The sequence below is a fragment of the Agelaius phoeniceus genome, chromosome 37 (genome assembly GCF_051311805.1).
Source record: "Agelaius phoeniceus isolate bAgePho1 chromosome 37, bAgePho1.hap1, whole genome shotgun sequence".
Lineage (NCBI taxonomy): Eukaryota > Metazoa > Chordata > Aves > Passeriformes > Icteridae > Agelaius > Agelaius phoeniceus.
In genome coordinates this window covers 2,073,800-2,095,984 of record NC_135302.1, presented here as the reverse complement: position 1 = coordinate 2,095,984, position 22,185 = coordinate 2,073,800, and the positions used below count along the sequence as shown (strand labels likewise).

The 22,185-nt window shown below is 50.1% G+C and overlaps 1 protein-coding gene across 1 annotated transcript in view; it reads right to left on the bottom strand.

The window, feature by feature from the left end:
* Positions 1 to 1,186: 1,186 nt before the first annotated feature.
* UBE2M (ubiquitin conjugating enzyme E2 M) overlaps positions 1,187 to 22,185 on the bottom strand; it is a 30,798-nt gene continuing 9,799 nt past the window's right edge. Inside the window, exons 3-6 of the mRNA XM_077193277.1 lie at positions 21,774 to 21,812; positions 18,030 to 18,133; positions 14,554 to 14,617; positions 1,187 to 1,469 (exon numbers count right to left, since the gene is read on the bottom strand). Of these exons, the coding sequence (XP_077049392.1) occupies positions 1,329 to 1,469; positions 14,554 to 14,617; positions 18,030 to 18,133; positions 21,774 to 21,812 (348 nt within the window). The 3' untranslated portion in view covers positions 1,187 to 1,328. The remainder of the gene's footprint in view (positions 1,470 to 14,553; positions 14,618 to 18,029; positions 18,134 to 21,773; positions 21,813 to 22,185) is intronic.

Here is a 22,185-nt window from a genome sequence, read left to right as displayed (position 1 = left end):
GTATTTTTAATCGGATTTTTTGCAGGTTTTATTGGGATTTTTGGGGATATTTCCCAGGTTTTATTGGGATTTTTTGGGATATTTTTTGCCGGTTTTATTGGGATTTTTTGGGGTATTTTTTGCCAGTTTTTTTGGAATTTTTTGGGATATTTTTTGTAGGTTTTATTGGGATTTTTTGGGACATTTTTGCAGGTTTTATTGGGGTTTTTTGGGGATATTTCGCAGGTTTTATTGGGCTCTCCATGGGGTATTTTTAATGGGATTTTTTTGAGGTATTTTTCACAGGTTTTATTGGGATTTTTTGGGGTATTTTTTGCCGGTTTATTGGGATTTTTTTTGGGGCATTTTTGCAGGTTTTATTGGGATTTTTTCAGGATTTTTCACAGCTTTCACTGGGTATTTTTGGGAATATTTCCCAGCTTTTATTCGCATTTTTCCAGGATTTTTCCCAGCTTTTCTTGGGCCATTTTGGGGGATATTTCTCCGCTTTTCTTGGGTTTCTCCAGGGTCTCTCTCCCTCCTCGGGGCCGATTTTGGGGTCACTTCAGGCAGCGCTCGAAGGAGGTGGCGCCCACGTTTCCCCCATATGGGGATTTTTGGGGGATTTTTTGCAGCTTTTATTGGGATTTTTGTGGTATTTTTGGCAGGTTTTAATGGGGTTTTTTAATAGGATTTTTCGTAGGTTTTATTGGGATTTTTTGGGGTATTTTTGGCAGGTTTTATAGGGGTTTTTTAATAGGATTTTTCGCAGGTTTTATTGGGATTTTTTGGGGATATTTCTCAGATTTTATTGGGATTTTTGGGATATTTTTTGCAGGTTTTCTTGGGATTTTTAGGGGTTTATTTTGCAGGTTTTATTGGGATTTTTTTGGGGATTTTTTTCCGGTTTTACTGGGGTTTTTTTGGGGATATTTCTCAGATTTTATGGGATTTTTTGGGGATATTTCTCAGGTTTTATTGGGTTTTTTTGGGGTATTTTTAATTGGATTTTTTGCAGATTTTTTTGGGATTTTTTGGGGTATTTTTTGCAGGTTTTATTGCGATTTTTTGGGGATATTTCTCAGGTTTTATTGGGATTTTTGTGGGATATTTTGCAGGTTTTATTGGGTTTTTTTTTGGGTATTTTTAATACGATTTTTGCAGGTTTTATTGGAATTTTTCAGGATTTTTCACAGCTTTCACTGGGTATTTTTGGGAATATTTCCCAGCTTTTATTCGCATTTTTCCAGGATTTTTCCCAGCTTTTCTTGGGCCATTTTGGGGGATATTTCTCCGCTTTTCTTGGGTTTCTCCAGGGTCTCTCTCCCTCCTCGGGGCCGATTTTGGGGTCACTTCAGGCAGCGTTCGAAGTAGGTGGCGCCCACGTATCCGCCCCGCAGCGAGCGCTGCACGTTCTGCTCAAACAGGCGCCGGTTGCTCTGCAGCACCTCCGCAGCCTCCTTGTTCAGGGGGTCCTCGGGGTTGGGCTCCTTTTGGGGGGCAAATTTGGCCTCAGGGGGATCCCAAAATTCCCACAAAAATCCCATAAAATTCGCCCAAAATGCTTTAAAATGGGCGGATCCCGAAATTGCCCCTAAAAGTTCCTAAATCTCCTCAGAACTCCCTCAAAACTCCACCCAAATCCCCCAAATCCCCTCAGTCACTGTTTGGGGTTTGGGTTTTTGTAGGGGAAAATTTGGGGTCAGGAGGATCCCAAAATTCCCCTAAAATTCCAACAAAATCCCTTAAATCCCCCCCAAAATCCCAAAATTCTCCCCTAAAACCCCACAATTTGTTAAAATCCCATTAAAATCCCCCAAAATCCCTTTCAACAGCCCAAAAATCCCCAAATTCCATAAACCCCCCCCCCAAATCCTTTATTAACCCCCCAAAATCCCAAAATTCCCCTAAAAATCCCCCCAAAATCCCTTAAACTCCCCCCAAATTCTAAAATTCCCCTAAAACGTCCCCAAATCCCCCCAGCCCCTGTTTGGGGTTTGGGTCCCATTTTGGGGTTCCCATTGTTCAGGGGGTCCTCGGGGTTGGGCTCCTTTTGGGGGGGAAATTTGGCCTCAGGGGGATCCCAAAATTCCCACAAAATTCCCACAAAATTCCCCCAAAATGCCTTAAAGCGGCCGGATCCCGAAATTGCCCTAAAAGTTCCTAAATCTCCTCAGAACTCCTTCAAAAATCCCAAAATTCCCCTAAAACCTCCCAAAATTTCCTAAAATCCCCCGAAAATCCCCTAAAATCCCATTAAAATCCCCCAAATCCTAAAATTTCCCCTAAAATTCCCACAAAATGGCCCCAAAATCCCTTAAAGCGGCCGGATCCCAAAATTCCTCTCAAATCTCCCAGAATTTAGTAAAATCCCATTAAAATCCCATAAAATCCCAAAATTCCCCTAAAATTCCCCTAAAATTCCCACAAAATCCCTCAAATCCCCAAATTCCCCTCAAATCCCCCACAATTTCCTAAAATCCCATTAAAAGCCCCTAAAATCCCTTTCAATGTCCCCAAAATCCCAAAATTTCCCCTAAAATTCCCACAAAATCCCCCAAATCCCAAAATTTCCCCTCAAACCTCCCAGAATTTCCTAAAATCCCATTAAAATCCCCCCAAATCCCAAAATTTCCCCTAAAACCTCCCAGAATTTCCTAAAATCCCAATAAAATCCCCCAAAATCCCTTTCAACACCCCCAAAATCCCAAAATTCCTTAAAACCCCATTAAAACCCCATTAAAACCCCATTAAAACCCCACTAAAAACCCCAAAAAAACCCCAAAAAACCCCAAATCCCACGAGCCATTGGTTGGGGTTTGGGTCCTTTTGGGGGAAACATTTGGCCTCAGGGGGATCCCAAAATTCCCCCAAAAATCCCACAAAATTCCCCCAAAATCCCTTAAAGCAGCCGGATCCCAAAATTGCCCGAAAATCCCCCACAATTTCCTAAAATCCCATTAAAAGCCCCTAAAATCCCATTAAAATCCCCCAAAATCCCAAAATTCCCCTAAAATTCCCACAAAATCCCCCAAAATCCCCCTCAAATCCCCCAGAATTTCCTAAAATCCCATTAAAACTCCCTAAAATCCCATTAAAATCCCCCAGAATACCAAAATTCCCCTAAAATTCCCACAAAATCCCCCAAATCCCAAAATTTCCCCTCAAATCTCCCAGAATTTCCTAAAATCCCATGAAAATCCCCCAAAATCCCTTTCAACGCCCCCAAAATCCCAAAATTCCCCTCAAATCCCCCACAATTTGGTAAAATCCCATGAAAATCCCATAAAATCCCAAAATTCCCCTAAAATTCCCCTAAAATTCCCACAAAATCCCTCAAATCCCAAAATTCTCCTCAAATCCCCCACAATTTGTTAAAATCCCATTAAAATCCCCCAAAATCCCTTTCAACAACCCCAAAATCCCAAAATTCCCCTAAAATTCCCACAAAAATCCCTTAAAACCTCCCCAAAATCCCAAAATTCTCCCCTAAAACCCCACAATTTGCTAAAATCCCATGAAAATCCCCCAAAATCCCTTTCAACACCCCCAAAATCCCAAAATTCCCCTCAAAATCCCAAAATTCCCCTAAAATTCCCACAAAATCCCCCAAATCCCAAAATTCCCCTAAAACCCCATTAAAACCCCACTAAAAACCCAAAAAAATCCCCAAAAAAACCCCAAATCCCACGAGCCATTGGTTGGGGTTTGGCTCCTTTTGGGGGGAAAATTTGGGGTTAAGGGGATCCCAAAATTCCCCCAAAATTCCCATAAAATTCCCCCAAAATGCCTTAAAGCGGCCGGATCCCAAAATTGCCCGAAAATCCCCCAGAATTTGGTAAAATCCCATTAAAATCCCATAAAATCCCAAAATTCCCCTAAAATTCCCCTAAAATTCCCCCAAAATCCCCCAAATCCCAAAATTCCCCTCAAATCCCCCACAATTTCCTAAAATCCCATTAAAAGCCCCTAAAATCCCATTAAAATGCCCCCAAATCCCAAAATTCCCCTAAAACCCCATTAAAACCCCACTAAAAACCCCAAAAACCCCAAAAAAAACCCCAAAAAAATCCCCAAATCCCACGAGCCATTGGTTGGGGTTTGGCTCCTTTTAGGGGAAACTTTTGGGGTCAAGGGGATCCCAAAATTCCCACAAAATTCCCACAAAATTCCCCCAAAATGCCTTAAAGCGGCCGGATCCTGAAATTCCCCGAAAATCCCCCAGAATTTGGTAAAATCCCATTAAAATCCCCCAAAATCCCATGAAAATCCCCTAAAATCCCATTAAAATCCCCCAAAATCCCTTTCAACAACCCCAAATCCCAAATTTCCCCTAAAACCTCCCAGAATTTCCTAAAATCCCATGAAAATCCCCCAAAATCCCTTTCAACACCCCCAAATCCCAAAATTCCCCTCAAATCCCCCACAATTTCTTAAAATCCCATTAAAAGCCCCTAAAATCCCATTAAAATGCCCCCAAAATCCCAAAATTCCCCTAAAATTCCCACAAAATCCCCCAAACCCCAAAATTCCCCTCAAATCCCCCACAATTTGTTAAAATCCCATGAAAATCCCCCAAAATCCCTTTCAATGCCCCCAAAATCCCAAAATTCCCCTAAAATTCCCACAAAATCCCCCAAACCCCAAAATTCCCCTCAAATCCCCCACAATTTGTTAAAATCCCATTAAAATCCCCTAAAATCCCTTTCAACGCCCCCAAAATCCCAAAATTCTCCCCTAAAACCCCACAATTTGTTAAAATCCCATTAAAATCCCCCAAAATCCCAAAATTCCCCTAAAATGCCCACAAAATTCCCCCAAAATCCCTTAAAGTGGCTGGATCCCAAAATTCCCCTCAAATCCCCCACAATTTGGTAAAATCCCATTAAAATTCCCCAAAATCCCTTAAAACCCCCCCAAAATCCCAAAATTCCCCTCAAATCCCCCACAATTTCCTAAAATCCCATGAAAATCCCCCAAAATCCCAAAATTCCCCTAAAATTCCCACAAAATCCCTCAAATCCCAAAATTCCCCTCAAATCCCCCACAATTTCTTAAAATCCCATTAAAACTCCCTAAAATCCCATTAAAATCCCCCAAAATCCCAGAATTCCCCTAAAATTCCCCCAAAATCCCCCAAACCCCAAAATTCCCCTCAAATCCCCCACAATTTCCCAAAATCCCATGAAAATCCCCCAAAATCCCTTTCAACACCCCCAAAATCCCAAAATTCCCCTCAAAATCCCAAAATTCCCCTAAAATTCCCACAAAATCTCCCCAAATCCCAAAATTCCCCTAAAACCCCATTAAAACCCCACTAAAAACCCCAAAAAATCCCCAAAAAACCCCAAAAAACCCCAAATCCCACGAGCCATTGGTTGGGGTTTGGCTCCTTTTGGGGGAAACATTTGGGGTCAAGGGGATCCCAAAATTCCCACAAAATTCCCATAAAATGGCCCCAAAATCCCTTAAAGCGGCCGGATCCCAAAATTGCCCGAAAATCCCCCAGAATTTGGTAAAATGCCATTAAAAGCCCCTAAAATCCCATGAAAATCCCCTAAAATCCCATTAAAATGCCCCAAAATCCCAAAATTTCCCCTAAAATTCCCACAAAATCCCCCAAATCCCAAAATTCCCCCTCAAATCCCCCACAATTTGCTAAAATCCCATGAAAATCCCCCAAAATCCCAAAATTCCCCTAAAATTCCCACAAAATCCCTCAAATCCCAAAATTCTCCTAAAACCTCCCAGAATTTCCTAAAATCCCATGAAAATCCCCCCAAAATCCCAAAATTCCCCTAAAATTCTCACAAAATCCCCCAAATCCCAAAATTCTCCTCAAATCCCCCACAATTTCCTAAAATCCCATTAAAATCCCCTAAAATCCCATTAAAATCCTCCAAAATCCCAAAATTCCCTAAAATCCCATTAAAACCCCACTAAAAACCCCCAAAAATCCCCCAAAAAAACCCCAAACCCCACGAGCCATTGGTTGGGGTTTGGCTCCTTTTGGGGGAAACATTTGGGGTCAAGGGGATCCCAAAATTCCCCCAAAATTCCCATAAAATTCCACCAAAATGCCTTAAAACGGGCGGATCCCGAAATTGCCCTAAAAGTTCCTAAATCTCCTCAGAACTCCCTCAAAACTCCACCCAAATCCCCCAAATCCCCTCAGTCACTGTTTGGGGTTTGGGTTTTTGTAGGGGAAAATTTGGGGTCAGGGGGATCCCAAAATTCCCCTAAAATTCCCACAAAATCCCTTAAATCCCCCCCAAAATCCCAAAATTCTCCCCTAAAACCCCACAATTTGTTAAAATCCCATTAAAATCCCCAAAATCCCTTTCAACAGCCCAAAAATCCCCAAAATTCCATAAAACCCCCCCAAAATCCTTTATTAACCCCCAAAATCCCAAAATTCCCCTAAAAATCCCCCTAAAATCCCTTAAACTCCCCCCAAATCCTAAAATTCCCCTAAAACGTCCCCAAATCCCCCCAGCCCCTGTTTGGGGTTTGGGTCCCATTTTGGGGTTCCCATTGTTCAGGGGGTCCTCGGGGTTTGGCTCCTTTTGGGGGGGAAATTTGGCCTCAGGGGGATCCCAAAATTCCCACAAAATTCCCATAAAATTCCACCAAAATGCCTTAAAGCGGGCGGATCCCGAAATTGCCCGAAAATCCCCCAGAATTTGGTAAAATCCCATTAAAATCCCCCCAAATCCCAAAATTCCCCTAAAATCCCATTAAAATCCCCCAAAGTCCCAAAATTCCCCTAAAATTCCCACAAAATCCCCCAAATCCCAAAATTCCCCTCAAATCCCCCACAATTTCCTAAAATCCCATTAAAATCTCCCAAAATCCCAAAATTCCCACAAAATTCCCACAAAATCCCCCAAACCCCAAAATTCCCCTCAAATCCCCCACAATTTCCTAAAATCCCATTAAAATCCCTCAAAATCCCAAAATTCCCCTAAAATTCCCACAAAATTCCCACAAAATCCCCAAATCCCAAAATTCCCCTCAAATCCCCCACAATTTCCTAAAATCCCATTAAAAGCCCCTAAAATCCAATTAAAATCCCCCAAAATCCCAAAATTTCCCCTAAAACCTCCCACAATTTCCTAAAATCCCATGAAAATCCCCCAAAATCCCTTTCAACACCCCCAAAATCCCAAAATTCCCCTCAAAATCCCAAAATTCCCCTAAAATTCCCACAAAATCCCCCCAAATCCCAAAATTCCCTAAAACCCCATTAAAACCCCACTAAAAACCCCCAAAAATCCCCAAAAAAACCCCAAATCCCACGAGCCATTGGTTGGGGTTTGGCTCCTTTTAGGGGAAACATTTGGGGTCAGGGGGATCCCAAAATTCCCCCAAAATTCCCATAAAATTCCCCCAAAATTCCCACAAAATTCCCCAAAATCCCTTAAAGCGGCCGGATCCCAAAATTCCCCTCAAATCCCCCACAATTTGTTAAAATCCCATTAAAATCCCCCAAAATCCCTTTCAATGCCCCCAAATCCCAGAATTCCCCTAAAATTCCCCCAAAATCCCCCAAATCCCAAAATTCCCCTCAAATCCGCCACAATTTCCTAAAATCCCATGAAAATCCCCTAAAATCCCATTAAAATCCCCCAAAATCCCAAAATTCCCCTAAAATTCCCACAAAATCCCCCAAATCCCAAAATTCCCCTCAAATCCCCCACAATTTCCTAAAATGCCATGAAAATCCCCCAAAATCCCTTTCAATGCCCCCGAATCCCAAAATTCCCCTCAAATCCCCCACAATTTCCTAAAATCCCATTAAAACTCCCTAAAATCCCATTAAAATCCCCCAGAATACCAAAATTCCCCTAAAATTCCCACAAAATCCCCCAAATCCCAAAATTTCCCTCAAATCTCCCAGAATTTCCTAAAATCCCATGAAAATCCCCAAAATCCCTTTCAACACCCCAAATCCCAAAATTCCCCTCAAATCCCCCAAAATTTCCTAAAATCCCATTAAAATCCCCCAAATCCCAAAATTCCCACAAAATTCCCACAAAATCCCCCAAATCCCAAAATTCCCCTAAAACCGCCCAGAATTTCCTAAAATCCCATTAAAATCCCCCAAATCCCAAAATTTCCCCTAAAATTCCCACAAAATGGCCCCAAAATCCCTTAAAGCGGCCAGATCCCAAAATTCCCCTAAAACCTCCCAGAATTTTCTAAAATCCCATTAAAATCCCATAAAATCCCAAAATTCCCCTAAAATTCCCCTAAAATTCCCACAAAATCCCTCAAATCCCCAAATTCCCCTCAAATCCCCCACAATTTCCTAAAATCCCATTAAAAGCCCCTAAAATCCCAATAAAATCCCCCAAAATCCCAAAATTCCCCTAAAATTCCCACAAAAATCCCTTAAATCCCCCCAAAATCCCAAAATTCTCCCCTAAAACCCCACAATTTGTTAAAATCCCATGAAAATCCCCCAAAATCCCTTTAAACACCCCCAAAATCCCAAAATTCCCCTCAAAATCCCAAAATTCCCCTAAAATTCCCACAAAATCCCCCCAAATCCCAAAATCCCCTAAAACCCCATTAAAACCCCATTAAAACCCCACTAAAAACCCCCAAAAAAACCCCAAAAATCCCCAAATCCCACGAGCCATTGGTTGGGGTTTGGCTCCTTTTAGGGGAAACTTTTGGGGTCAGGAGGATCCCAAAATTCCCACAAAAATCCCATAAAATGGCCCCAAAATGCCTTAAAGCAGCCGGATCCCAAAATTCCCCTAAAACCTCCCAGAATTTCCTAAAATCCCATTAAAATCCCATAAAACCCCATTAAAATCCCCCCAAATCCTAAAATTCCCCCAAAATCCCCCAAATCCCAAATTTCCCCTCAAATCCCCCACAATTTCCTAAAATCCCATTAAAAGCCCCTAAAATCCCATTAAAATCCCCCAAATCCCAAAATTTCCCCTAAAATTCCCACAAAATCCCCCAAATCCCAAAATTTCCCCTAAAACCTCCCAGAATTTCCTAAAATCCCATGAAAATCCCCCAAAATCCCTTTCAACGCCCCCAAATCCCAAAATTCCCTAAAACCCCATTAAAACCCCTCTAAAAATCCCCAAAAAAACCCAAAAAAATCCCCCAAAAAACCCCAAATCCCACGAGCCATTGGTTGGGGTTTGGCTCCTTTTGGGGGAAACATTTGGGGTCAAGGGGATCCCAAAATTCCCACAAAATTCCCATAAATTTCCACCAAAATGCCTTAAAGCGGGTGGATCCTGAAATTCCCCGAAAATCCCCCAGAATTTGGTAAAATCCCATTAAAATCCCCCAAAATCCCATTAAAATCCCCTAAAATCCCATTAAAATCCCCCAAAGTCCAAAATTCCCCTAAAATTCCCACAAAATCCCCCAAAAATCCCAAAATTCCATCAAAACCCCTCAGAATTCCCCTAAAACCGCCCCAAATCCCATAAATCATTGTTTGGGGTTTGGCTCCTTTTGGGGGAAAATTTGGGGGCAGGGGGATCCCAAAATTCCCACAAAATTCCCATAAAATCCCTTAAATCCCCCCAAAATCCCAAAATTTCCCCTAAAACCCCCCCAAAATCCCTTAAAACCCCCCCAAAATCCCAAAAGTCCCCTAAAACCTCCCAGAATTTTCTAAAATCCTATTAAAATCCCCCAAAATCCCAAAATTTCCCCTAAAATTCCCACAAAATTCCCCCAAAATCCCTTAAAGCGGCCGGATCCCAAAATTCCCCTCAAATCCCCCACAATTTGTTAAAATCCCATTAAAATACCCCAAAATCCCAAATTTCCCCTAAAATTCCCCTAAAATTCCCACAAAATCCCCCAAATCCCAAAATTTCCCCTCAAACCTCCCAGAATTTCCTAAAATCCCATGAAAATCCCCCAAAATCCCTTTCAATGCCTCCAAATCCCAAAATTCCTTAAAACCCCAATAAAACCCCATTAAAACCCCACTAAAAATCCCCCAAAAAATCCCCAAAAAACCCCAAACCCCACGAGCCATTGGTTGGGGTTTGGCTCCTTTTGGGGGAAACTTTTGGGGTCAAGGGGATCCCAAAATTCCCACAAAAATCCCATAAAATTCCCCCAAAATTCCCCTCAAATCCCCCACAATTTCCTAAAATCCCATTAAAATCCCCCCAAAATCCCAAAATTCCCACAAAATTCCCACAAAATCCCTCAAATCCCAAAATTCTCCTAAAATCCCCCACAATTTCCTAAAATCCCATTAAAATCCCATAAAATCCCATTAAAATCCCAAAAGTTCCCCTAAAATTCCTACAAAATCCCCCAAACCCCAAAATTCCCCTCAAATCCCCCAAAATTTCCTAAAATCCCATTAAAATCCCCCCAAATCCCAAAATTTCCCTAAAATCCCATTAAAACCCCACAAAAAAACCCCAAAAAATCCCCAAAAAAACCCCAAATCCCACGAGCCATTGGTTGGGGTTTGGCTCCTTTTGGGGGAAACTTTTGGGCTCAGGGGGATCCCAAAATTCCCACAAAAATCCCATAAAATTCCCCCAAAATGCCTTAAAGCGGCCGGATCCCAAAATTGCCCCTAAAAGTTCCTAAATCCCCTCAGAACTCCTCCAAAAATCCCAGAATTTCCTAAAATCCCATGAAAATCCCCCAAAATCCCTTTCAACGCCCCCAAATCCCAAAATTCCCCTCAAATCCCCCAGAATTTCTTAAAATCCCATTAAAATCCCATAAAATCCCATTAAAATCCCCCAAAATCCCAAAATTCCCCTCAAATCCCCCACAATTTCCTAAAATCCCATTAAAAGCCCCTAAAATCCCATTAAAATCCCCCAAAATCCCAAAATTTCCCCTAAAACCTCCCAGAATTTCCTAAAATCCCATGAAAATCCCCCAAAATCCCTTTCAACACCCCCAAAATCCCAAAAGTCCCCTAAAACCTCGCACAATTTGTTAAAATCCCATTAAAATCCCCCAAAATCCCTTTCAACAACCCCAAATCCCAAAATTCCCCTAAAACCTCCACAATTCATTAAAATCCCATTAAAATCCCGCAAAAACCCAAAATTCCCCTAAAACTCCCACAAAATCCCCCAAATCCCAAAATTCTCCTAAAACCGCCCAGAATTTCCTAAAATCCCATGAAAATCCCCTAAAATCCCATTAAAATCCCCCAAATCCCAAAATTCCCCTCAAATCCCCCAAAATTTCCTAAAATCCCATTAAAATCCCCCCAAATCCCAAAATCCCCTAAAACCCCATTAAAACCCCACTAAAAACCCCAAAAAATCCCCAAAAAAATCCCAAATCCCACGAGCCATTGGTTGGGGTTTGGCTCCTTTTGGGGGAAAATTTGGGGTCAGGGGATCCCAAAATTCCCACAAAATTCCCACAAAATTCCCACAAAATTCCCATAAAATTCCACCAAAATGCCTTAAAGCGGCCGGATCCCAAAATTGCCCGAAAATCCCCCAGAATTTGGTAAAATCCCATTAAAATCCCATAAAATCCCATTAAAATCCCCCAAAATCCCAAAATTTCCCCTAAAATTCCCCCAAAATCCCCCAAATCCAAAATTTCCCCTAAAACCTCCCAGAATTTCCTAAAATCCCATGAAAATCCCCCAAAATCCCAAAATTCCCACAAAATTCCCACAAAATCCCCCAAATCCCAAAATTTCCCCTAAAACCTCCCAGAATTTCCTAAAATCCCATGAAAATCCCCCAAAATCCCTTTCAACACCCCCAAAATCCCAAATTCCCTAAAACGCCACTAAAAACCCCCAAAAAAACCCCAAAAAATCCCCAAAAAACCCCAAATCCCACGAGCCATTGGTTGGGGTTTGGCTCCTTTTAGGGGAAACATTTGGGGTCAAGGGGATCCCAAAATTCCCACAAAATTCCCATAAATTTCCACCAAAATGCCTTAAAGCAGGTGGATCCTGAAATTCCCCGAAAATCCCCCAGAATATGGTAAAATCCCATGAAAATCCCATAAAATCCCAAAATTCCCCTAAAATTCCCACAAAATCCTCCAAATCCCAAAATTCTCCTAAAACTGCACAGAATTTCCTAAAATCCCATTAAAATCCCCCTAAAATCCCATTCAACAACCCCAAATCACAAAATTCCCCTAAAACCTCCCAGAATTTGGCAAAATCCCATTAAAATCCCATAAAATCCCATGAAAATCCCCCCAAAATCCCAAAAGTTCCCCTACAATTCCCACAAAATCCCCCAAATCCCAAAATTCCCCTCAAATCCCCCACAATTTCCTAAAATCCCATTAAAATCCCCCAAAATCCCTTTCAACACCCGCAAATCCCAAAATTTCCCCTAAAATCTCCCACAATTTCCTAAAATCCCATTAAAAGCCCCTAAAATCCAATTTAAATCCCCCAAAATCCCAAAATTCCCCTAAAATTCCCACAAAATCCCCCAAATCCCAAAATCCCCTCAAAATCCCAAAATTCCCCTCAAAATCCCAAAATTCCCCTCAAAATCCCCCCAAAATTCCCCTCAAAATCCCCCAAAATTCCCCTCAAAATCCCCCAAAAATTCCCCTCAAAATCCCCAAAATTCCCCTCAAATCCCCAAAATTCCCCTCAAAACCCTCTCAAAATTCCCCTCAAAATCCCCCCAAAATTCCCCTCAAAATTCCCCCAAAATTCCCCTCAAAATCCCCAAAATTCCCCTAAAAATCCCCAAATTCCCCTCAAAATCCCCCAAAAATTCCCCTAAAAATCCCAAAAATTCCCCTAAAAATCCCAAAATTCCCCTCAAAATCCCCCAAAAATTCCCCTAAAAATCCCAAAAATTCCTCTCAAAATCCCCCAAAAATTCCCCTCAAAATCCCAAAATTCCCCTCAAAATCCCCTAAAAATTCCCAAAAATTCCCCTCAAATCCCCAAAGTTCCCCTCAAAATCCTCTCAAAATTCCCCTCAAAATCCCCCAAAAATTCCCCTCAAAATCCCAAAATTTCCCTCAAAATCCCCCAAAAATTCCCCTCAAAATCCCAAAATTCCTCTCAAAATTCCCCAAAATTCCCCTCAAAATTCCCCAAAAATTCCCCTCAAAATCCCCCAAAATTCCCCTCAAAATCCCCCAAAATTCCCCTCAAAATCCCCCAAAATTCCCCTCAAAATCCCAAAATTCCCCTCAAAATTCCCCTAAAAATCCCCAAAATTCCCCCCAAATTCCCCTCAAAATCCCCCCAAATTCCCCTCAAAATCCCAAAATTCCTCTCAAAATCCCCAAAATTCCCCTCAAAATCCCCCAAAACCCCAAAATTTCCCTAAAAATCCACAAAATTCCCCTCAAAATTCCCCCAAAATTCCCTCCAAAACCCCAAAATTCCCCTAAAAATCCCAAAATTCCCCTAAAAATCCCAAAATTCCCCCCAAATTCCCCAAAATTCCCCTTAAAATCCCCCAAAAATTCCCCTCAAAATCCCCCAGGACCCCAAAACCCTCCCCAGGTGTCCCCAAACACCCCCCAGGTGCCACCCCCATGTCCCCAGGAGTGTCCCCAGGTGTGTCCCCGGGTGTGTCCCCATGTCCCCAGGTGCCACCTCCATGTCCCCAGATGTGTCCTTGTCCCCAAGTGTGTCCCCATGTCCCCAGGTGTGTCCCCAGGTGCCACTTCCATGTCCCCAGGTGTGTCCTTGTCCCCTCAGGTGTCCCCAAACACCCCCCAGGTGCCACCCCCATGTCCCCCCAAGTGTCCCTCCAGGTATCCCCTGATGTCCCCCCAGGTGTCCCCATCTCCCCCAGGTGTCCCCCCATCTGTGTCCCCATGTCCCCAAGTGTGTCCCCAGGTGTCCCCCCAGGTGTCCCCATCTCCCACAGGTGTCCCAAGTGTCCCTCCAGGTGTCCCCAGCTGTGTCCTCAGATCCCCAGGTGTGTCCCCAGGTGCATCCCCCTGTCCCCAGGTGCCACCCCCATGTCCCCAGGTGTGTCCCCAGGTGCCACCCCCATGTCCCCAGGTGTGTCCCCAGGTGCCACTTCCATGTCCCCAGGTGTGTCCTTGTCCCCTCAGGTGTCCCCACATCCCCCCAGGTGTGTCCCCATGTCCCCATGAGTGTCCCCAGGAGTGTCCCTAGGAATGTCCCCATGTCCCCAGGTGCCACCCCCATGTCCCCAGGTGTGTCCTTGTCCCCCCAGGTGTCCCCAAGCCCCCCCAGGTGCCTCCATGCCCCTCCAGGTGTCCCCAGGTGTGTCCTCACGTTCCCCCAGGTGTCCCCCCAAGTGTCCCTCCAGGTATCCCCAGATGTCCCCCCAGGTGTCCCCATGTCCCCAGGTGTGTCCCCATCTCCTCCCACGTGTCCCCCCAGGTGTCCCCAAGCCCCCCCAGGTGTCCCCAGGTCTCCCCCCAGGTGTCCCCATGTCCCCAGGTGTGTCCCCATCTCCCCCAGGTGTCCCCAGGTGTCCCCATCTCCCCCCAGGTGTGTCCCCAAGCCCCTCCCAGGTGTCCCCACGTTCCCCCAGGTGTCCCCAGGTGTTCCCCCAGGTGTGTCCCCAAGCCCCCCCAGGTGTCCCCAGGTGTCCCCAGGTGTCCCCAGGTGTCCCTCACCAGGAACAGGTACTGCAGGCCGTAGATGATGGAGTTGATGGTCAGCACCGGCTTCCAGTCCTCCCTGCGGGGACAGACACGGTCACTGCCATGGTCACTGCCATGGTCACCATGGCCACCACCACGGCCACTGCCATGGTCACTGCGGTCACTGCCATGGCCACCATGGCCACCACGGCCACCACGGCCACCACGGTCACTGCCATGGTCACTGCGGTCACTGTGGCTACTGTGGCCACCACAGTCACTGCAGCCACCGCGGTCACCGCGGTCACTGTGGTCACGGCCATGGCCACTATGGTCAGTGGGCACGGCCACCACGGCCACTGCGGCCACCACAGTCTCTGCGGTCATTGCGGCCACTGCGGTCAGCGGGCACGGCCATGGCCACTGCGGTCACTGCCATGGTCACTTCAAGGCCACTACGGCCACCGCGGCCACCACGGTCACTGCCATGGCCACTATGGTCAGTGGGCACGGCCACCGCGGTCACCGCGGTCACTGCAGCCACCGCGGTCACTGTGGCCACTGCGGTCACTGCAGTCACTGCAGTCACTGCCTTGGTCACCACGGCCACTGCGGCCACTGCCATGGTCACTATGGTCACCATGGCCACTGCGGCCACCACGGTCACTGCCATGGCCACTATGGTCAGTGGGCACGGCCACCGCGGTCACTGCAGCCACTGCAGCCACAGCCATGGCCACTGTGGCCACTGTGGCCACCACAGTCACTGCGGCCACTGCGGTCACTGCCATGGCCACTGCGGCCGCCACGGCCACTGCAGTCACTGCGGCCACTGCGGCCACTACGGCCACCACGGCCACTGCGGTCACTGCCATGGCCACCGCAGCCACCATGGTCACTGCCATGGCCACTATGGTCAGTGGGCACGGCCACTGTGGTCAGCGGGCACAGCCATGGCCACTGCGGCACTTCAAGGCCACTACGGCCACCGCGGTCACTGCGGCCACTACGGCTGCCATGGCCACTGCAGTCACTGCGGCCACTGTGGCCACTGCAGTCATGGCCATGGCCACTACGGCCGCCACGGCCACTGCGGCCACGGCCATGGCCACTATGGTCAGTGGGCACGGCCACCGCAGCCACTGCGGTCAGCGGGCACAGCCACGGCCACCGTGGCCACTGCGGTCACTGAGGCCACCGCGGGCACTGCGGGCACTGCCACGGCCACTGCGGCCACTGTGGTCAGCGGACACGGCCACTGCAGCCACAGCCGTGGTCAGTGGGGCCACCATGGCCACCAGCAGGTGACCACAGCCCCCAGGTGTGTCACACCCCCAGGTGTGTCCCCATGTCCCCAGGTGTGTCACAGCCCCCAGGTGTGTCACTAAGCCCCCCCAGGTGTGTCACAGCCCCCAAGTGTGTCCCCATGTCCCCCAGGTGTGTCACAGCCCCCAGGTGTGTCCCCAGGTGTGTCACACCCCCAGGTGTGTCACTAACCCCCCCAGGTGTCCCCAGGTGTGTCCCCAGGTGTCCCAGGTGTGTTTTCCCTCACCTGAGGATGTTGAGGCAGACGTTGCCCCCCAGGTGTGTCACTGTCCCCCAGGTGTCCCCAGGTGTCCCCAGGTGTGTCCCAGGTGTGTCCCCAGGTGTGTCCCAGGTGTCCCCATGTCCTCCAGGTGTCCCCCAGGTGTCCCCAGGTGTCCCCAGGTGTCCCTCAGGTGTGTTTGTGCCTCACCTGAGGATGTTGAGGCAGACGTTGCCCTCCAGGTGTGTTTGTGTGTCCCCAGGTGTGTCACTGTCCCCCAGGTGTCCCCAGGTGTCCCAGGTGTGTCCCCAGGTGTCCCCAGGTGTGTCCCCAGGTGTGTCCCCAGGTGTGTTTGTACCCCCCCAGGTGTCCCCAGGTGTCCCCAGGTGTGTTTTTGCCCTCACCTGAGGATGTTGAGGCAGATGTTGCCCTCCAGGTGTGTTTGTACCCCCCAGGTGTGTCCAGGTGTGTCCCCAGGTGTGTCCCCAGGTGTGTCCCCAGGTGTCCCCAGGTGTGTTTGTACCCCCCCCCCCAGGTGTCCCCAGGTGTCCCAGGTGTGTCCCCAGGTGTGTTTCCCCTCACCTGAGGATGTTGAGGCAGATGTTGCCCCCCAGGTGTGTCACTGTCCCCCAGGTGTGTCCCCAGGTGTGTTTGTCCCCCCCAGGTGTGTCCCCAGGTGTGTTTTTGTCTCACCTGAGGATGTTGAGGCAGACGTTGCCCTCCAGGTGTGTTTGTACCCCCCAGGTGTGTCACTGTCCCCCCCAGGTGTGTCCCAGGTGTCCCCATGTCCTCCAGGTGTCCCCCAGGTGTCCCCAGGTGTCCCCAGGTGTCCCTCAGGTGTGTTTGTGCCTCACCTGAGGATGTTGAGGCAGACGTTGCCCTCCAGGTGTGTTTGTACCCCCCAGGTGTGTCACTGTCCCCCCCAGGTGTGTCCCCAGGTGTGCCAGGTGTCCCAGGTGTGTCCCCAGGTGTGCCAGGTGTGTTTGTACCCCCCAGGTGTGTCCCTATGTCCCCCAGGTGTCCCAGGTGTCCCCAGGTGTGTTTCCCCTCACCTGAGGATGTTGAGGCAGACGTTGCCCTCCAGGTGTGTAACTGTCCCCCCCAGGTGTGTCCCTATGTCCCCCAGGTGTGTCCCCAGGTGTGTTTTTGCCTCACCTGAGGATGTTGAGGCAGACGTTGCCCTCCAGGTGTCCCCAGGTGTGTCCCCAGGTGTGTCCCCATGTCCCCCAGGTGTGTCCCCATGTCCCCAGGTGTCCCCAGGTGTGTCCCCAGGTGTGTCCCCATGTCCCCAGGTGTGTTTGTGCCTCACCTGAGGATGTTGAGGCAGACGTTGCCCCCCAGGTGTGTCCCCAGGTGTGTCCCTGTCCCCCCCAGGTGTGTCCCCATGTCCCCAGGTGTGTCCCCAGGTGTCCCCAGGTGTGTCCCCAGGTGTGTTTGTGTCTCACCTGAGGATGTTGAGGCAGACGTTGCCCCCCAGGTGTGTGCCCAGGTGTGTCCCTGTCCCCCCCAGGTGTCCCCGGGTGTGTCACAGCCCCCCAGGTGTCCCCCAGGTGTGTCCCCAGGTGTCCCCAGGTGTCCCCAGGTGTGTCCCCAGGTGTGTTTGTACCCCCCCAGGTGTGTCCCCAGGTGTCCCCAGGTGTCCCAGGTGTGTCCCCAGGTGTGTTTGTACCCCCCAGGTGTCCCAGGTGTGTTTTTGCCCTCACCTGAGGATGTTGAGGCAGACGTTGCCCTCCAGGTGTGTTTGTACCCCCCAGGTGTGTCCCCATGTCCCCAGGTGTGTCCCCATGCCCCCCAGGTGTCCCCAGGTGTGTTTTTGGCCTCACCTGAGGATGTTGAGGCAGACGTTGCCCTCCAGGTGTGTTTGTATGTCCCCAGGTGTGTTTGTACCCCCCCAGGTGTCCCCAGGTGTCCCCAGGTGTCCCCAGGTGTCCCCAGGTGTGTTTGTACCCCCCAGGTGTGTCCCCAGGTGTGTTTTTGGCCTCACCTGAGGATGTTGAGGCAGACGTTGCCCTCCAGGTCGATGTTGGGGTGGTACACCATGGTCTCACACTTCACCTTGGGCGGGTCGTGAGGGTAACCCTGCCCCACCTGGGGACAGCACAGAGTGACCAGAGTGACCACTGAGTGACCACCGAGTGACCACTGACACTGAGTGACCACTGAGTGACCACTGAGTGACCAATGAGTGACCACTGAGGGACCACTGAGTGACCTCCAATGGCCACTGAGTGACCACTGAGTGACACTGAGTGACCACTGAGTGACCACTGAGTGACCACTGAGTGACCACTGAGTGACCACCAGCCCTGCCCCACCTGGGGACAGCAGAGTGACCATGAGTGACCACTGAGTGACCACTGAGTGACCACTGAGTGACCACTGAGTGACACTGAGTGACACTGAGTGACCACCAGCCCTGCCCCACCTGGGGACAGCACAGAGTGACCAGAGTGACCACTGAGTGACCACTGAGTGACCACTGAGTGACCACTGAGTGACCACTGAGTGACCATTGAGTGACCAGAGTGACCACTGAGTGACCATTGAGTGACCACTGAGTGACCACTGAGTGACCACTGAGTGACCACAGGGTGACCACTGAGTGACACTGAGTGACCACTGAGTGACCACTGAGTGACCACTGAGTGACCACTGAGTGACACTGAGTGACCACTGAGTGACCATTGAGTGACCAGAGTGACCACTGAGTGACCATTGAGTGACCACTGAGTGACCACTGAGTGACCACTGAGTGACCACAGGGTGACCACTGAGTGACACTGAGTGACCACTGAGTGACCACTGAGTGACCACCGAGTGACCACTGAGTGACCACAGGGTGACCACTGAGTGACACTGAGTGACCACTGAGTGACCAGAGTGACCACTGAGTGACCACTGAGTGACACTGAGTGACCACAGAGTGACCACTGAGTGACCAGAGTGACCACTGAGTGACCACTGAGTGACCACTGAGTGACCACCGAGTGACCACTGAGTGACACTGAGTGACCACTGAGTGACCACTGAGTGACCAGAGTGACCACTGAGTGACCACTGACACTGAGTGACCACTGAGTGACCACTGAGTGACCACTGAGTGACCACAGAGTGACACTGAGTGACCACTGAGTGACCACTGAGTGACCACTGAGTGACACTGAGTGACCACCAGCCCTGCCCCACCTGGGGACAGCACAGAGTGACCACTGAGTGACCACTGAGTGACCACTGAGTGACACTGAGTGACCACTGAGTGACCACTGAGTGACCAGAGTGACCACTGAGTGACCACTGAGTGACCACTGAGCGACCACTGAGTGACCACTGAGTGACCACTGAGTGACCACTGAGTGACCACTGAGTGACCACCAGCCCTGCCCCACCTGGGGACAGCACAGAGTGACCAGAGTGACCACTGAGTGACCACTGAGTGACCACTGAGTGACCATGAGTGACCACTGAGTGACCACTGAGTGACCAGAGTGACCACTGAGTGACACTGAGTGACCACTGAGTGACCACTGAGTGACCACTGAGTGACCACTGAGTGACACTGAGTGACCACTGAGTGACCAGAGTGACCACTGAGTGACCACTGAGTGACCACTGAGTGACCACTGAGTGACCACTGAGTGACCCCCAATGGCCACTGAGTGACCACTGAGTGACACTGAGTGACCACTGAGTGACCACTGAGTGACCACTGAGTGACCACCAATGGCCACTGAGTGACACTGAGTGAGCACTGAGTGACCCCCAATGGCCACCAAGTGACCTCCAATAGCCACCGAGTGACCACTGAGTGACCCCCAATGGCCACTGAGTGACCCCCAATGGCCACTGAGTGACCCGCAATGGCCACCAAGTGAACCCCATTGGCCACTGAGTGACCACTGAGTGACCCTCAATGGCCACTGAGTGTCCAGCAGTGGCCACCAACCCCCCCAATGGCCACCAACGCCCCCATTGGCCACCAAGTGACCCCCAATGGCCACCAAGTGACCAGCAATGGCCACCAAGCCCCCAATGGCCACCAAGTGACCCTCAATGGCCACTGTGACCCCCAATGGCCACTGAGTGACCAATGAGTGACCCCCAATGGCCACCAAGCCCTCAATGGCCACCGAGTGACCCCCAATGGCCACTGTGACCCCCAATGGCCACTGTGACCCCAAATGGCCACCAAGCCCCCAATGGCCACTGAGTGACCACTGAGTGACCACTGAGTGACCCCCAATAGCCACTGTGACCCCCAGTGGCCACTGTGACCTCCAATGGCCACTGAGTGACCACTGAGTGACCTCCAATGGCCACCAACCCCCAATGGCCACCAACCCCCCTAATGGCCACTGAGTGACCCCCACTGGCCACCAACCTCAAAAATGGCCACTGAGTGACCCTCAATGGCCACCAAGTGACCCTCAATGGCCACTGTGACCCCCAATGCCACCGAGTGACCACTGAGTGACCTCCCATGGCCACCAACCCCCCAATGGCCACCAAGTGACCCTCAATGGCCACTGCGACCCCAAATGGCCACCAACCCCCCAATGGCCACCGAGTGACCACCAAGTGACCCCCAACGCCCCCACTGGCCACCAAGTGACCACTGAGTGACCACCAATGGCCACAGGGGGGGTTTGGTGGCCATGGCAGGGGTTTGGTGGCCACAAGGGGGGGTTTGGTGGCCACAGGGAGGGTTTGGTGGCCACAGGGAGGGTTTGGTGGCCATGGCAGGGGTTTGGTGGCCATGGCAGGGGTTTGGTGGCCACAGGAGGGGTTTGGTGGCCATGGCAGGGGTTTGGTGGCCACAGGTGGGGTTTGGTGGCCACAGGAAGGGTTTGGTGGCCACAGGGAGGGTTTGGTGGCCCCAGGGGGGGTTTGGTGGCCACAGGAGGGGTTTGGTGGCCATGGCAGGGGTTTGGTGGCCACAGGGAGGGTTTGGTGGCCACAGGGGGGGGTTTGGTGGCCATGGCAGGGGTTTGGTGGCCACAAGGGAGGGTTTGGTGGCCATGGCAGGGGTTTGGTGGCCACAGGGAGGGTTTGGTGGCCATGGCAGGGGTTTGGTGGCCACAGGGAGGGTTTGGTGGCCACAGGGAGGGTTTGGTGGCCACAGGAGGGGTTTGGTGGCCACAGGAGGGGTTTGGTGGCCATGGCAGGGGTTTGGTGGCCATGGCAGGGGTTTGGTGGCCACAGGGAGGGTTTGGTGGCCACAGGGGGGGTTTGGTGGCCATGGCAGGGGTTTGGTGGCCACAGGAGGGGTTTGGTGGCCACCAGGGAGGGTTTGGTGGCCATGGCAGGGGTTTGGTGGCCACAGGGAGGGTTTGGTGGCCACAGGGGGGGTTTGGTGGCCACAGGGAGGGTTTGGTGGCCATGGCAGGGGTTTGGTGGCCACAGGGAGGGTTTGGTGGCCATGGCAGGGGTTTGGTGGCCACAGGGGGGGTTTGGTGGCCATGGCAGGGGTTTGGTGGCCATGGCAGGGGTTTGGTGGCCACAGGGAGGGTTTGGTGGCCACAGGGGGGGTTTGGTGGCCATGGCAGGGGTTTGGTGGCCACAGGGAGGGTTTGGTGGCCACAGGGGGGGTTTGGTGGCCACAGGGGGGGTTTGGTGGCCACAGGAGGGGTTTGGTGGCCACAAGGGAGGGTTTGGTGGCCACAGGAGGGGTTTGGTGGCCACAGGAGGGGTTTGGTGGCCACCAGGGAGGGTTTGGTGGCCCAGCACTGACCTTGAAGCTGAAGACGAATTTGCCGCCCTTGTAGAAACCCTGGGGACAGAGAAACGTCACTGGGGGGACAGGGAGGGGACAGGGGGACAGGGGGACAGGGACAGGGAGGGGACACAGGTGACACAGGGAGGGGACACAGGGAGGTGGCCCCCAGGTGCCCCCCAGCTTCCCCAGGTGCCCCCCAGGTGCTCCAGGTGCCCCCCAGATGTCCCCAGGTGTCCCCCAGGTGCCCCCCAGGTCCCCCAGATGCCCCCCAGATGTCCCCAGGTGACACAGAGGTGACACACAGGTGACACAGATGCCCCCATGGTTCCCCAAGAAGGTTCCCCAGGGAGGTGCCCCAGGTGCCCCCCAGGTGACACAGAGGTGACACAGAGGTGACACAGATGTCCCCAAGGTTCCCCAGATGCCC